This window comes from Equus caballus, chromosome 8, assembly GCF_041296265.1.
Source record: "Equus caballus isolate H_3958 breed thoroughbred chromosome 8, TB-T2T, whole genome shotgun sequence".
In the NCBI taxonomy this organism is placed as follows: Eukaryota; Metazoa; Chordata; class Mammalia; order Perissodactyla; family Equidae; genus Equus; species Equus caballus.
Genome location: NC_091691.1, coordinates 46,225,324 through 46,239,877, shown reverse-complemented (window position 1 = coordinate 46,239,877; position 14,554 = coordinate 46,225,324). Strand labels below are relative to the sequence as shown.

Below are 14,554 nucleotides of genomic sequence, written 5' to 3'. Positions count from 1 at the left end.
AACATCTGCTGCCAATCCTCCTCTTTTTGCTGAGGAAGACTGGCCCTGAGCTAACATCCATGCACGTCTTCCTCTATTTTATACGTGGGACACCAACCACAGCATGGCGTGCCAAGTGGTGCCATGTCCGCACCCGGGATCTGAACTGGCGAATCCCGGGCTGCCGAAGTGGAACCTGCGAACTTAACCACTGCGCCACTGGGCTGGCCCCTCCACATTCTTAACAATACTTAGGACTGACATTTTAATTTTAACCATTCAGTACTTCCTTACAGTTTAATTTGCACTTCTCTGATGACTAATGATATTGAGTATCTTCATGTGCTTAATGTCTATTCATTGTGAAGTACACACCCAAATCTTTTGCCCACTTTACTGGGTTGCTTATATTCTTGAGTTTTAAAAGTTATTTACATAGTCTAGATACAAGTCCTTTGTCACATAAGTGTATTGCAAATATTTTCAGAGTGTGCGACTTGCCTTTCATTTTCTTAATGGTGTCTTTCAAAGACAAAAAGTTTTAATTTTGATGAGATCCCATTTATCAAATTTTTGGGATTTATCTGTGTCCCAAGAAATTTTTGCCTACTCAAAGTTACAAAGACTTTCACCTATGTTTTCTTCCAGAAGTTCTATAGATTTAGTTTTTATGGTCTATTACAAGTTAATTTTTTATATATGTTGTAAAGTCAATGTTCACTTTTTTCCATATGAATACTGAATGCCAGAACCATTTGTTACTAAGATAATCCTCCCCACCTTGAATTACTTGGTATCTCTGTTGAAAATCAATTAACCAATTATTTGTGAGGGTCTATTTCTGGACTCTATTCCGTCCCACTGATCTATGTGTTAGCCCTTTCACCAATACTAGTCTTCACTACTGTAGCTGTATACAAAGCCTTGAAATTGGGCAGTGTAATCCCTTCTACTCACCCTTACACTTTGCAGCTGTGCCCTGACACGGCAAGTCAGCGAGGCTGCTGCCTCCCTGCTGCACCAGCCTCGGGAATACACTCACTTGAAAACGCAGAAACTTCAGAGCCTCGCTTGGTGCGCTCCTGTCTCCTGTCTCGGGTTTCTGCTCACTTTTGGGCCAGGCTCTCTGGGGCCCCCAGGGCATGCACAGTTTAGTGATCAGCCAGGGATTTGGGCAGTTTCTACTCAGATTTGGGTTTGAGCCCTCTGTGGCTTTCTTGCTTCCAGGATTTTCCTGTTAAGTTTTCAATATTCTTCAAATCCTGAACTCTTTCTTTTGCCACTTCAATATGATAAGGCCAGCATTTTCCACCATTGTGGTCGTGGAGGTTAGGGAAAACTCTCAGGCAAGAAAGCCACAAACTCCCAATTCTAAGCCACTGCAGCTGCTGCTTTTCAAGAATAAACTCTCCTTCAGCTTTGGTCTGCTTTTGGACACTTTTTGGTCCCTTTAAATAATAGTTTTATTTCCAAATTTTATAACATATCTGTCAGAGGGTTTGCATAACATCTTCATCCCACCATCCTTACCAGACATTCTTGCCAAATTTCTTTATATATTTATCCTGTGTGGGAGTGCCATTTTTCTCAAGTAATTGCTCACTCAATCACTTGGCTTGCTTACTGTTCAACACAAACTGCTTCACCTTTAAGAGTGGGTCTGCATGTTCCAGGTACCAGCCAGCAACCGCATGGCCTGCCTCATGGTACGCCACGGTCTTCTTCTCCTCTGGCTGCAGAACTTGGGTCTTTTTCTCTAAGCCTGACAAAATAATAACAAAAAAACAAAAACCACTGCTTTACTGACATCAACACAAAAAGACAGTTATACACTACCACATACTGCCTTATCTAAAATGTGACTTAGAGACACAGCTGCCTATAACAATCCACAGATTCCCAATCAAGGTCAGAATAAAACTGAAGGATCAATTTCAAAATACAGCCAACTACAGCAAAAATGCATGCACTACCCTACCCCCAGGTCCACTTTTCTCTTAACGCTCCTATTTTTTTGAGCCACATTATCTTGTTTTTGGTAAACAAACAAAAATGCAAAATAAAACTCAGCACTTCGGTTAATATAAACCATATAAAATTCAAAGAAAACAAAGAAGCCTGGAAAGAACTCACTGCTGAGTCTAGGTATCTGGAATTATCAAGCACTAGGTAAACAAAGATGCCTGCCATGAGAGAGACTGCCTGCTGTCTGCGCCCAACGGAAGACAGACCACAGTGAGAGGGAGAAGTGCACTAGTGCAGATCCGGGAAGATCTACTGAGACAGCTGGCCAGGGGTGCTGCAGCTCCCAGCATGCTCACCAAACAGCCCAGGGCTTCAAAGAGCAGCAGCAGACCTGAGAAGATAAGCCCAGGAGACGCTGTGCCGGGCCCACATGTCGACTGCCGAGCTGAAGGACCCCTGATCCAAGCAGGACTCCTCTCTGCACGGAGAGAGGCGGGCGCTGAAGCTCCTTTGTGCCTCTGCACTGCGGAAGCTGACTGTGTATTTTGTACTAAGACAAATCGTCACACTGTGACAACGGTTTTGTTGTGTTCAAGGTAACTCATCTGGGAGAACCCCCAAGTGATTACACATGAAGGAGTCTGGAAGATTTTAAAAAGAGAGTGCTATGTTCTGAGTGATGCAGCCCAAGACAAGTACACACCACATAGCGGCAAGGGTAGAAAGTTACAGAGGGCGAGTTAACCACCCCTGTTTTCCAGGGATAAGCAGTTCTTGCTGAAAAACCAGGTTTCTCCCCATAGTTTATCACAGGACTACCTCCTTTTCTCAGTATGCCATCTTACTACAGAACGACTGCTCATGGCTGGCTTCCAGCAGCTGAGGTGTGGGTGGGTCAGCATCGTCCCCTCTGAGCAGGGGCTCCGGCACTACGTGCTGTCCCCTGGTCTTTCACTCAGTTTTTTACTAAGCACTGATGGCTTCCCCTTGACCTAAAGAGGCTCAAATACAGTTTTCACCTGTCTCCAGTGAATTAGTTTAATTCCATCCACAACTCTTATCATCTTAGATTTTTTCTTTTCAATAACAAATTTCTAGAATAAGTGGTCTATTTATTCATTCAATAGTTGTTTACTTAGTGTCTAACCCAGGTTAAGCACATCACTATACCAGTTCTAGTTTCTCACTGGAATCTCCACTCAATTGAAACTCTTCATGTCAAATGTCACCAAGAACAGTCACGCCGCCAAATCCAAAGGTCATTTTCCTTAACATCCCCGCATCACTTGATCCTGCTGACAACTCCTTTATAAACATGTCTTTGCCCTTGTCTCCCTTCTCTTCCAGCCTCCTCGGTTTCCTTTAATGGCATCTCTTCCTAGTCTCATTTGCTGATGTACCTTCCAGGCCTGTGGCACACAAGCTTTGGTCACTTTGTTGACTCACTTTTCTCCCCTCTGCTACCAAATACGGGCATTTGGCCATGTTTACTGTGTGGGCCCCTCCCTGAGCACTCTCACCCACCTTCACACCACGGGAAGCACAGCCCAGCCCACTGCAGTGCTGCACAGAGGTCCACGTGCACGTCCTGCCCTGTCTCACACTCTGCACATCTCATTTTCTGCCAAACCAGCTGCCTCTTGGAGCACCTTATTCTTCCTGGGGTCTTTCAGGCTGTCGTTTTTTTGCCTCTTACCATTGGGACTCCCTATGCTAAGGCCTGCTATCTCACACGAACGGCTACAAGGTTCTCTGCCTCCACATGCTTCCCTCTTCTTCAAAGCCAGATTCATTTTCCTAAAATATCAGATTACCATGTTACTCAGTGGCTCAGGAAAACTCCCACATTAGTTCAATACTGGCCACAGGACAAAAATGCCCTTGAGCTTAACATTCAAGGCTTTCTAAAGCTAGACATAAATAACTTTTTCAATGTTGCCTTACTTCCCACAGGAACTTGAGTCTGACCAGTTTACTTTCCCTCCACAAACACAGGGTGTAACACTGCTAGCTGCAAACCACCTTCTGTTCAGGCCGCTTACACAGCATGTCCCATTTTCTACTGAACAGTTTAAATCCCACCTCTTCTGTGGAGCCCTCCCAATTGCAGTCTTTCCCCTCCTTTGAATGCTCGAGTTCTTGAATTGCATGTTATCTTTTTTATGGGTATTAAATCATACGCTCTCTAGAAAGCAAGGAAAACACGTAATGTACATTGCCCACTGTGCCGGCTGGGTGGGCATTTCCTGGTCAAACAGTTGACACAGCTGTTTATCCATCACAGCAGTATCTATCTAGCATAGAGCACATTTAACTCATGCAATGAAATTTTTGGAAATAGGAAGGCTGTGAGCATTTTCAAAAAACTAGATTGGTATAATTCCGGGGCAGACACCTTGCTGCTTGCTGCCCATGTGAATGAGGCAGTGTGCGGGCTGCCATCTCAGACTCACTCAATACCCACACCACTGATCTCCACATAGACCACAGGGGAGGGCAGGAGGCTCGCAGCACCAAAGGAACACAGCAAGTGCACGGGAGCCCCAGGGCCAGGCGCATATAATGTTCTTCGTTTCTAGGTCTAGACAAAACAGAAAAATCCCTGGCCTCAAATTCATTTTATCAGCCTTTTGACGAGAATTACATTCAGTTGCCTTACCACCAATCACTCGTTCAATTGCTTGTTCAAAATGTTTCTGATTTATAGAATCTGAAAGGTGTCTCGCAGCAATCAATGCAGCTTCATTACAGACATTAGCAACATCAGCTCCTACAAAATGAACACAGAGAAAAGCTTACCCACCAAATACACTCAAACTTGATTAGTCACACATTATGAATGACCAAACCCAGCCAATTTCTCACCCAGCAGCAGACTGGGTAAGGGTTTTACATAAATATAATTCAGTTTGATGCACGACCACCCTGAGCTGTTCTAGCATTCAGTAATAGCCTGGTATAATTCTAAGCCTTTGAACTGAGATCCAAGTATTTATAGTAAATAGATAATTACAAGCAGCTATTTACCCTCATAGATAATATGGCTCATATAAGGGCAAACTAAGACAGTATTTAAAAATGCCCATTAATTAAATTAGTTCCACCATCTCTGTTGGGAAAGTGACTTATGTGAATATTAGGCGATATGCTGAAATATAATGGAAAACATAAGCATTAAAGTAGCCTAGTATATTCAGCTAAACAGAAGTTAAACATGTGAGGCTTGCCAAATGCTTTACTAGATCTCTAAGTCTCCTTAAATTGACTTTTCAGATAAAGTATATGGTAACACAAAAGCTCTAACACAATGTATGTGCTCAATAAACAAATATTAAACAGTATGGACAGTCCTCAAAAAATTAAAAATAGAACTACCATATGATCCAGCAACACCACTTCTGGGTAATCATCTGAAGTAAAAAAAAAACACTTATTCAAAAAGATAGATGCACCCCTATATTCACTGCAGCATTATTTGCAATAGCCAAAATACAGAAGCAACCTAAGTGTCCATCAGTAGATGAATGGGTAAAGAAAATGTGGTATATATACACAATGGAATATTACTAAGCCATAAAAAAGAATGAAGTCCTCCCACTTGCAACATGGATGGATCTAGAAGGTATTATGCTAAGTGAAATAAGCCAGACAGAGAAAGAAAAATACCCTGTCATTTCACTTATATGTAGAATCTAAAAATAAAAACAAAAAACAAATGAACAAAGGAAACACAACAGAAACACTCATATACAGAGAGAAAACTGCTGCTTGTCGGGGGAAGGGGGAGCAGGGGAAAGGCAGAAACAGGCAAAAGGAGTTAAGAGGCACAAACTTCCAATCATAAAATAAATAAATCATGGGGATGTAAGGTACAGCATTGGGAACAGAGTCAACAATACTGTAATAACTTTGTATGACAGATGGTTACTAGTCTTAGAGTGATCATTTTGTAACATAAATAAATGTCAAATCACTATGCTGTACACCTGAAACTAATACAATATTATATACCAACTATACTTCAAATAAATAAATAAACAAAAGTAAATAAAATGCTACATATTCCAAAGTCCAAAGACAAGAAACAAGTAAAAACTTAGGACCTCTAGGCCATTTAAGTTGTCTGTCTTCTTTTGACCATACACTATCCATGAGATGGCACTTCACACCTGCTAGGATGGTTACAATAAAAAAGACAGACTGAGATGAGGATGTGAGGCTGTGGAGAAATTGGAACCCTGAACTCTGCTAACAGGAATGTAAAATGGTGCCGCCACTTTGGAGAACAGGTTGGTAGTTCCTCACAAAGTGATCTAGCAATTCCACTCCTAGGGATAGAACCAAGAGAAATGAAAACATATGTCTACACAAAAACTGTATGTGAATGTGAATACAGCATTATTCATAACAAAAGCCAAAAGACGGAAATAACTCAAGTGTGCAGCAACTGATGAATGAATGGATAAGTAAGATGCGGTATGTCCAGACAACGGAATGTTATTTGGCCATAAAAGGAATGAAGTTCTGACACATGCTACAACACGGATGAACTCTAAAAACATTATGGTAAATAAAAGAAGTCAGAAAGAAAAGACCACATGTTGGATAATTCTATTTACATGAAATATCCAGAAAAGGAAAATCTATAGAGGCAAAAAGTAGATTAGGGGTTGCCTAGGGCTGGGGGTGGAGGGAGTGGCTGCTAATGGATTCTTTTGGGGTGATGAAAAATGTTTTAAAATTACAGTGATGCTTATACAACTCCATTTATATTTAGTAAATATATTAAAATATATTGAATTGTACACTTCACAGAGGAGAATTCTATGGTATGCTAATTTTATCTCAATAGAATTGTTTTTTAAAAAACTCTTAGGAATAACTTCTGTGATATTTATGGATGAAATGATATGTTGTCAAGGAATTTGTCACAAAATAATCCAAAGGTAGAGGGAAGAGGGCAGAGTACAGATGAAATATGGTTGGACAATGGGGCTGGCCAAATGGCACAGTGGTTAAGTTCGCACATTCTGCTTTGGCAGCTGGGGGTTTGCCGGTTCGGATCCAGGGTGCAGACCTACACACCACTTGTCAAGCCATGCTGTGGTAGGCGTCCCACATATAAAGTAGAGGAAGATGGGCATGGATGTTGGCTCAGAGCCAGTCTTCCTCAGCAAAAAGAGGAGGATTGGCCATGGAGGTTAGCTCAGGGCTAATCTTCCTCAAAAATAAAAAAATAATAAGGTTGGAGATGAATCAATAATTGTTCCTGATAGGTGATGGGTGCAGAGGGGTTCATTACACTATTTTCTCAACTCCTATTATATTTGAAATTTCCCATAATAAAAAGGTAAAAATATATACTTGTGAGGCCCCAAGGTGAGAGGTAACAAAGTGAACTGGTACCTGGTAACTGTCACTGATTTAAAGGACTTATAAACAGGACAGCAGATTATGTTCCACTCACCTGAAAACCCTGGAGTTAAGGATGCAAGTTTTCTTGCCAATTTCTCCTTTTCCAGTGCACTGTCCAGTTTTAGTGGTCTGAGGTGAACTTTGAAAATAGAGGCTCTTCCTTTTATGTCCGGTGGTCCTTGAGAAATTATTTTTAAGGGGAAAAAAACCATAGTGAAATGGTTATCTCTCTCTTCATGAGGACTGGATAGAACCCAGTGAAAATCATCTCACCAATAAAGATCTGCCTATCGAAGCGCCCTGGCCTCAAGAGTGCGGGGTCTAGGATATCCGGCCGATTGGTGCCTGCCAAAATGACTACATTTGTTGTGGTGTTGAAACCTGAAAATAACAAAGATGCAATCATTATTAAATGTCATGAGGCGGAAAGCAACAATGTGCCTGTCAAAATGTATGAGCACTACAGATACATTGTTATGTTAAAATCTTTCTTCAGTTTATTATCTAGTGCTTTTTAACTCACAAACTTAAATTATTTTCCTTACTAGTCATCTTGTCCTTAATGATAATAGTCATATACGACTTAAAGCTTTAAGAATCAATTTTCTAAAGACAAATTACCAAAGATTTTTTTTTGAGGAAGATCAGCCCTGTGCTAACATCTGCCACCAATCCTCATTTTTTTTTGCTGAGAAAGACTGGCCCTGAGCTAACATCCGTGCCCATCTTCCTCCACTTTATATGTGGGACATCTGCCACAGCATGGCTTGACAAGCAGTGTGTAGGTCCGCACCTGGGATCCGAACTGGCGAACCCCAGGCCACTGAAGCGGTACATGCACACTCAACCACTGTGCCACTGGGCCGGACCCCTAAAGATTTTAATTTATTTAACTAGAAATTTAGATTATGCTGTCAATTTTTAAAATGTTTTAAAATCACTAAGATTAAATTTGCATACAATGTGCCTAAAGTCCCTGGGCCACAGGACAACCTACCATATATGTGAGCAAAGGTGCCAACCTCTACTCCTGACCTCTTCTCCAGGCTCAACTTGCTCGGTTTTATCACATGCCAATGCCATAGTCTCAGAACCCTGGCACTGAGAGGGCTCAGGTGCTGATTTCCCCTAAATGTGGCACTCTGATTCACGCAGGCCTACACATGGACCAACCGCCAGACTGGAGGAGGGGGCTCAACCTTCTTATTCTCAACACTATGCCCAGCTCAGCAATGTAAACCAGTTCAATACTCGGCAGCACGCTTCCCCTTTCAAAGCACACAACAGCATCGACGTATCTGACAGCGGGAAGGAGGTGGCACATCCTAAGAGTTGGCTTTCCTCAATAAAAGAGAAAGCTGACTGACGTGGAAAGACTGCTACTCTCTTACTGGAAGAGTATTTGAAATCTGCCAAATCCACACTTGGTTACACATGGGTTTTCCAGATGCTTCCAAATCATAAATGGTTTTGAGAATGACACTATAATTTTTCTGTGAATCATTTCACCAATTTTTCTCTTATTCAACATGTGGTACAAATACCATCTTAACATCAATATTAAGTTATGGCAGGCTGCCAGGCAAGAATATTTTGCTATTAACTCCTGGTATAAAAGAGCCTCTAAAAAGGGCTGTCTTAGAGAATGCTTTTTTTCCTGTACTGGATAACAGCATAAGGATTCTCCTTTTAGATATACGCGGAACAATTAGAAAGCGCAATTTGCAATACAAAAGACTTGAATATTCACCATCCATTTCCACAAGCAGCTGATTGAGTGTATTCTCCTGCTCACTCTGCCCCCCGAAGTTGCCTCTTCCTCTCTTCCTTCCCACAGCATCTATTTCATCAATGAAGAGAATGCAAGGGGCGTTCTTCCGAGCAAGGGCAAATAAGTCTCGGACCTGGACAAAAATACAAATAACAGACAAGTCAGTATAATTTATCCTTCTAATTAAAAATAAACATCAAGTTTCCTATCCCATAGGAAGACAACCTTTTGTGTTATACACTCTGCGGTACATATTTAAAAGTTACCAGCGGCAAAGAAGTGAAGTGACAAATGATGAGTAGCTTGGTGGGTAACTGATTTAAGGTGAGCAAATATTATTTCTCTAATCTCATACATTAATGTATATGTAATAAGCACTACTGATATCTGCTATTTTTAAAACATCAACAAACTCATACTACACATTTTTAGCCTACAAAACGGTAAAAGTTCAGCCATAAATCTTTACATTCAGTTTAAAGCTCAAACTGCTCCGAGGTGCACATGTCACGCCTGAGGCAGTTATTAACAAGCAGAGACTGACTAACAACAGACCCAGGCAACACGGACACAGAAAGCAAAGGCAATGACCTACCCAGGCCCAGACAGTGATCACCCCAGAACGACCGACGGTGACCTGCCTCAGCCCCACTGCAAGAGGAGCAGGCCCTGCACACACATTCTGTCCCACAAGCACATCCCAGGTCAATAGTTTAAGCGGGCTGAAGAAGAAACAGCCATCTCCAGGCCTCACCATCAGCTAAGAGTTCAGGGTCTCGCCCATCGTCTTGCCCCTAAGACATTCAGAGACAAACTCCCTATGCTCACACCTCTTTTTATTTCACTCACCAGAAGTCTCTCCATCATCCTCTCCTGCCTGGAATTCTAGGTTTTCAGTCCTATACTGCTCTAAACACATGCCCTAACATAACTCACATCCCTCTACGGCCTCCCCCACTGAACTCCAGATCTGTCATCAACAACCCCCTACCCTCTCAAGCTCTTCCCTGAACATTTCCTTCACCTCCATGACCGACCTAAAATTTGGCCGTTCCTGCAAAGCTAAAGCTCTCAACTGGAAGGTGTTTGTATCTTTCCCTCCAGGCCAGCTGAAGTTGGGGTCCACCTCACACCCTGTTACTACTGCCAAAATAATTCTGCTGGAAAATGCCCTGCTCGCTAAGGGTCCTGCCCAGTGGCAGGCAATCTACCCTCTGGCCGCTCTCATCCTCTACAGGCCTGATGTCCCACTCCCCGACCCACACCCTTCACAAGGTGCTATTTTCTTAGTGATTTCCACATCTGAACGGGTCTTGGTCTCTCGGTTCCCTGACTCACCCTTCAATCACCTTTTGCTCCACTGACATGGCCAGCACTGCCAGGGCCCCCTCTAAACAGCCAGCCTCAGGCAGTCTACTCTCTGACCACTCTCCTACCAGTTTGACCGGCCTATGTACTCAAGCATCTCCCACAACCAATTCTTTACCTATTTCGTAGGTCTACATCCCATTAGGCCCACTGCTTTCCCACCATCTACAGCTCCTCTCCTGTCTTCAGTTCATCTCTTGCCCATATTAGATTCCACGGGCCATCATTATAAACACTCAACTCCCCCACGCTCCTCTATTTTTCTAAGACGTATCTGCCTTACAAAACCCACATAAATCCACTTACTCCACCTATGATAGTTCATTTCATCGAAGATGCCAACAATGGTATTACTATACTTGCCACTGAGAAAGAAAAAATGCTGCCAAGTGATAACACAACAGTTTGTTATTGACTGCAAGTTGTATCCTAATGTTTGGAAAAGTAATTGTGATAGCACTTGGCATTTCTAAAGCACTTCAAAAAAGACTCAACACTTTAGATACTGGTAAAATACATAACAGCAAAAATTTAAGTGTTTCTTTAAAAATTAATCCACATTCACACTTCCTGATTTCTAAAGTTACTACAAAGCAACAGTAATCAAGACAGAATGGCACTGGCATAAACACAGACATATAGGTCAATAGGACAGAACTGAGAGTCCAGAAATAAACTTTCATGTCTATTTATGGTCAAGGGTGCCAACACCATTCAATGGGGAAATAACAGTCTTTTCAACAAACGATGCTGGGAAAACTGAATATGTCCACGGAAGGGAGAGGAGCTGCACCCTTACTCACACCGCTGACTCAAAATGGACCACAGAGCTAAACATAAGGGCCAAAACTATAAAACTCTTAGAAGAAAACATATGAGTAAATATGTATCACCTTGGATATGGCCACAGATTCTCAGATATGACACTAAAAGCACAAGCAACAAAAGAAAAAAGCAGATACACCGAACTTCATCAAAATTTAAAACTTTTGTGCGTCATTATCAAGAAAGTGAAAAGACAATGCACAACGGAAGAAAATATTTGCAAATCATAGATCTGATTAGGAGTTAGTATCCGGAATATATAAAGAACTCTTACAACTCAACAACAGACAGACAATCCGTTTAACAGCCTGCAGTCCTGGCTGGGGTGGGGATGACTGGGCGGAAGCCACAGGTCGTGCAGCAGAGTCTGCCCTGGAAGAGTGTCCGGGGCAGTTATGGTGAGAGGTCACTCCAGAGGACACCAGGGCACAGGGCCATCTTCACCAAGTCCCCATCTGGAGGGAACTAGAGGGAAGGGGGAAGAAGCTACACCATCAGAACAGAAGAGAAGACTTACTCTAGCTGGACCCACACCCACAAACATCTCCAAGAACTCGGATCCACTAACGGTGATGAAAGGAACGTTCGCTTCCCCAGCTGTGGCCTTAGCTAGCAGCGTCTTCCCGGTACCTGGAGGACCAGTGAGAATGGCACCCTTCAGATAAAAAAAGAGAAAACATATTTAACTATAATTCAGAAAAACTGCATATCCATAAATAACTCCTAAGGTATAAATCTGTCTACAAATTTCAGTAATATACACTAAGCATTTCTTAAACATTTGAACTATGGTAGAACATTTTTATGTTAGTAAGAAGTGTAAGAAAAAGATTATTATAGACTGTTTTGTTTTAAAAAAAACTGGTAAGAATATGAAATTTTAAATATTTCCCTTATTTTATAAGATTTTTAGTAGTTTCTTTTTAGACCTTTCTAACAGTATATAAAGGGTGACTTAAGCTAGGAAACTAACAAACCAATTGCGGTCTACTTAAATGATTCAAGGAGACACAAACACCACACTCCCAATTTACATTTTCTTCCCTTTAAGATTTCACAAATGAAGTAAAAATATAATGACCAATGATGAACTTAAAAAGAAAAAAATGAAGTGTTTGCTCAAACACTATAATTACTTAAGTTGTGGAGATCCTAAGTACTTAAATAATAGCAAATTATAAAGTTATAAAATATGACTTTTTATCCATGTGGGCAAGACATGAAATCAAGAAAATGATGATTCCTGTTAGAAAAGATTCCTTTAAAGTAAACTTTATTAATGGATTTTTAAAAGAACTAGTTCAATTTTTTTGATTCATTTACTTAATGACCTAGCCTGGCCCTGGGAGTACAAACATCAGTGAGGCCGCCTATGGCCCACAGCGGGCACAGGGACGTCTGCTGGGAGGAGGGAGGTGAAAATTGGTGCTCCTGTCTTCTCCACCGAATCCTGCACCATGAACCTCAGTGCCAAGCCCAGGCAGAGGGTTCATCCACATCTGCTGAGGGAGGGACAACCAGGTGACGGCAGGGAGCACATGCTCAAGGTACTACAGCTGCCGAAAGCTCGGGCAACTAAATCAGACTGGGGAGGAAGGAAGGCAAATCAAGGAAGGCTTCCAAGCAGAGAGAACACAAATCTTCTCAGGACTATACGCACCACATGCAAAAAGACAAATTCACAGAACAACTGACCCAAAAATACTCTGGAGTTAAGCAGAGACTAATAAGTTAAGAGAGAGGAAGGAGAAAAACAGCCACATTATAGTAAGTAACCAAACTTTACAAAATTATAACTTCAGAGATCAAGACATAATTCAAAAGATTTGGGGCTAATGAGTGGAAAACAACCTTCTGCGAGTTCATTTTACCTTTGGTATTTTTGCTCCTAGGTCTTGATACTGCTTCGGGTTTTTCAAGAAATTCACAAACTCCATTATCTCTAGTTTGGCCTCCTCGCAGCCAGCCACATCTTTGAACTTCACGTCGATCTCATCCTTTAAGACTTTGGCAGTGGTTTCTCCAACACTGAAGAGTCCACCCATCCCCCGGCCTGATCGACCAATACCAGCAGGCCCTCTTCGTATGGTATATAGCAAGAAAGCGATGATGAGCACCGTGGGCAGCATGCTCAGGAGAAACGAACTAAAGGGAAGCACACAGAACAGTGACAGGTTTTTAAGACTGTTAATCTTTGGCTTTTTAAATGTTTTGCAAGATACACTTTTTGCTAACTGCTTGGGATAATAATTGCATACATTTTCTTTCTTTCTTTCTTTCTTTCTTTTTGGTGAGGAAGACTGGCCTTGAGCTACCATCTATTGCCAATCCTCCCCTCTTTGCTTGAGGAAGACTGTCCCTAAGCCAATGTCCGTGCCAATCCTCCACTTTGTATGTGGGAGGCCTCCACAGCATGGTTTGATGATCAGTGTGCAGGTCCATGTCTAGGATCTGAACCCGCAAACCCCAGACCACCCAAGTAGAGTGCACAAACCCAACCACTATGCCACTGGGCAGGCCCCCATTTTCTATTTTTCTACAACCTGAATATTCTAATATTTTATCTGAAGCTCAAGGATAATCTTAGTGTGTCAATATCACTGAAGCAGAACCACAGAAGACCAAAAAAAACCCATCTGTTCTTATGATGTATGCTGTTCACTGACATTTTATTCCTATCCCAATAACCACCACTTATGCACAGTACAGACTTAATTGTGATTTACCATCATTATATCTGAGTTTCTAGGAAATTTCTTTTGAATTACTCACTTAAAAAACTGCTGGTATTAGCATAGGTAGAAATTCCAGTTCTCTTACAGAAATGCATCAACTACTCTGAAGAGATGCCTTCCAAGTATCGAACCCTTGCTAAGTTAACAGATACCAGTTTCGAAAGCCCTGTATACAAAGGTGAGAGCTAGTGTGGTGTTCTTGACTAGCATCATACAGGCCACTGTGTGCGGCTTGTGCAGGGCAACAGAGACTCCCAGTGGAAGCGGTGCGCCCTGCAACCTCACGCTGCTCTAGAGAGAACTGCTTGGAAAGGACTTATAGTCTGGGGATGCCTTTTGCCTTTTGTTTGTCTGTCTTAACAAAGTTAATTTTAACACAACTATGACCACAGATATATCCTTAAAAGGTAATATAATGAACTTTAGTTTAACTTACCCTAAGAAATTTGGAACAAAATCTTGTACAAGTTTAGGTCAAAAACAAAACAAAACAAAA

At 41.8% G+C, this 14,554-nt stretch overlaps 1 protein-coding gene across 1 annotated transcript in view; it reads right to left on the bottom strand.

Moving 5' to 3' along the window:
- The window catches only part of AFG3L2 (AFG3 like matrix AAA peptidase subunit 2), a 37,091-nt gene that overhangs the window by 8,248 nt on the left and 14,289 nt on the right, over positions 1-14,554 (bottom strand). Inside the window, exons 8-14 of the mRNA XM_023648209.2 lie at positions 13,195-13,468; positions 11,841-11,978; positions 9,110-9,263; positions 7,633-7,740; positions 7,412-7,537; positions 4,604-4,714; positions 1,626-1,741 (exon numbers count right to left, since the gene is read on the bottom strand). Of these exons, the coding sequence (XP_023503977.2) occupies positions 1,626-1,741; positions 4,604-4,714; positions 7,412-7,537; positions 7,633-7,740; positions 9,110-9,263; positions 11,841-11,978; positions 13,195-13,468 (1,027 nt within the window). The remainder of the gene's footprint in view (positions 1-1,625; positions 1,742-4,603; positions 4,715-7,411; positions 7,538-7,632; positions 7,741-9,109; positions 9,264-11,840; positions 11,979-13,194; positions 13,469-14,554) is intronic.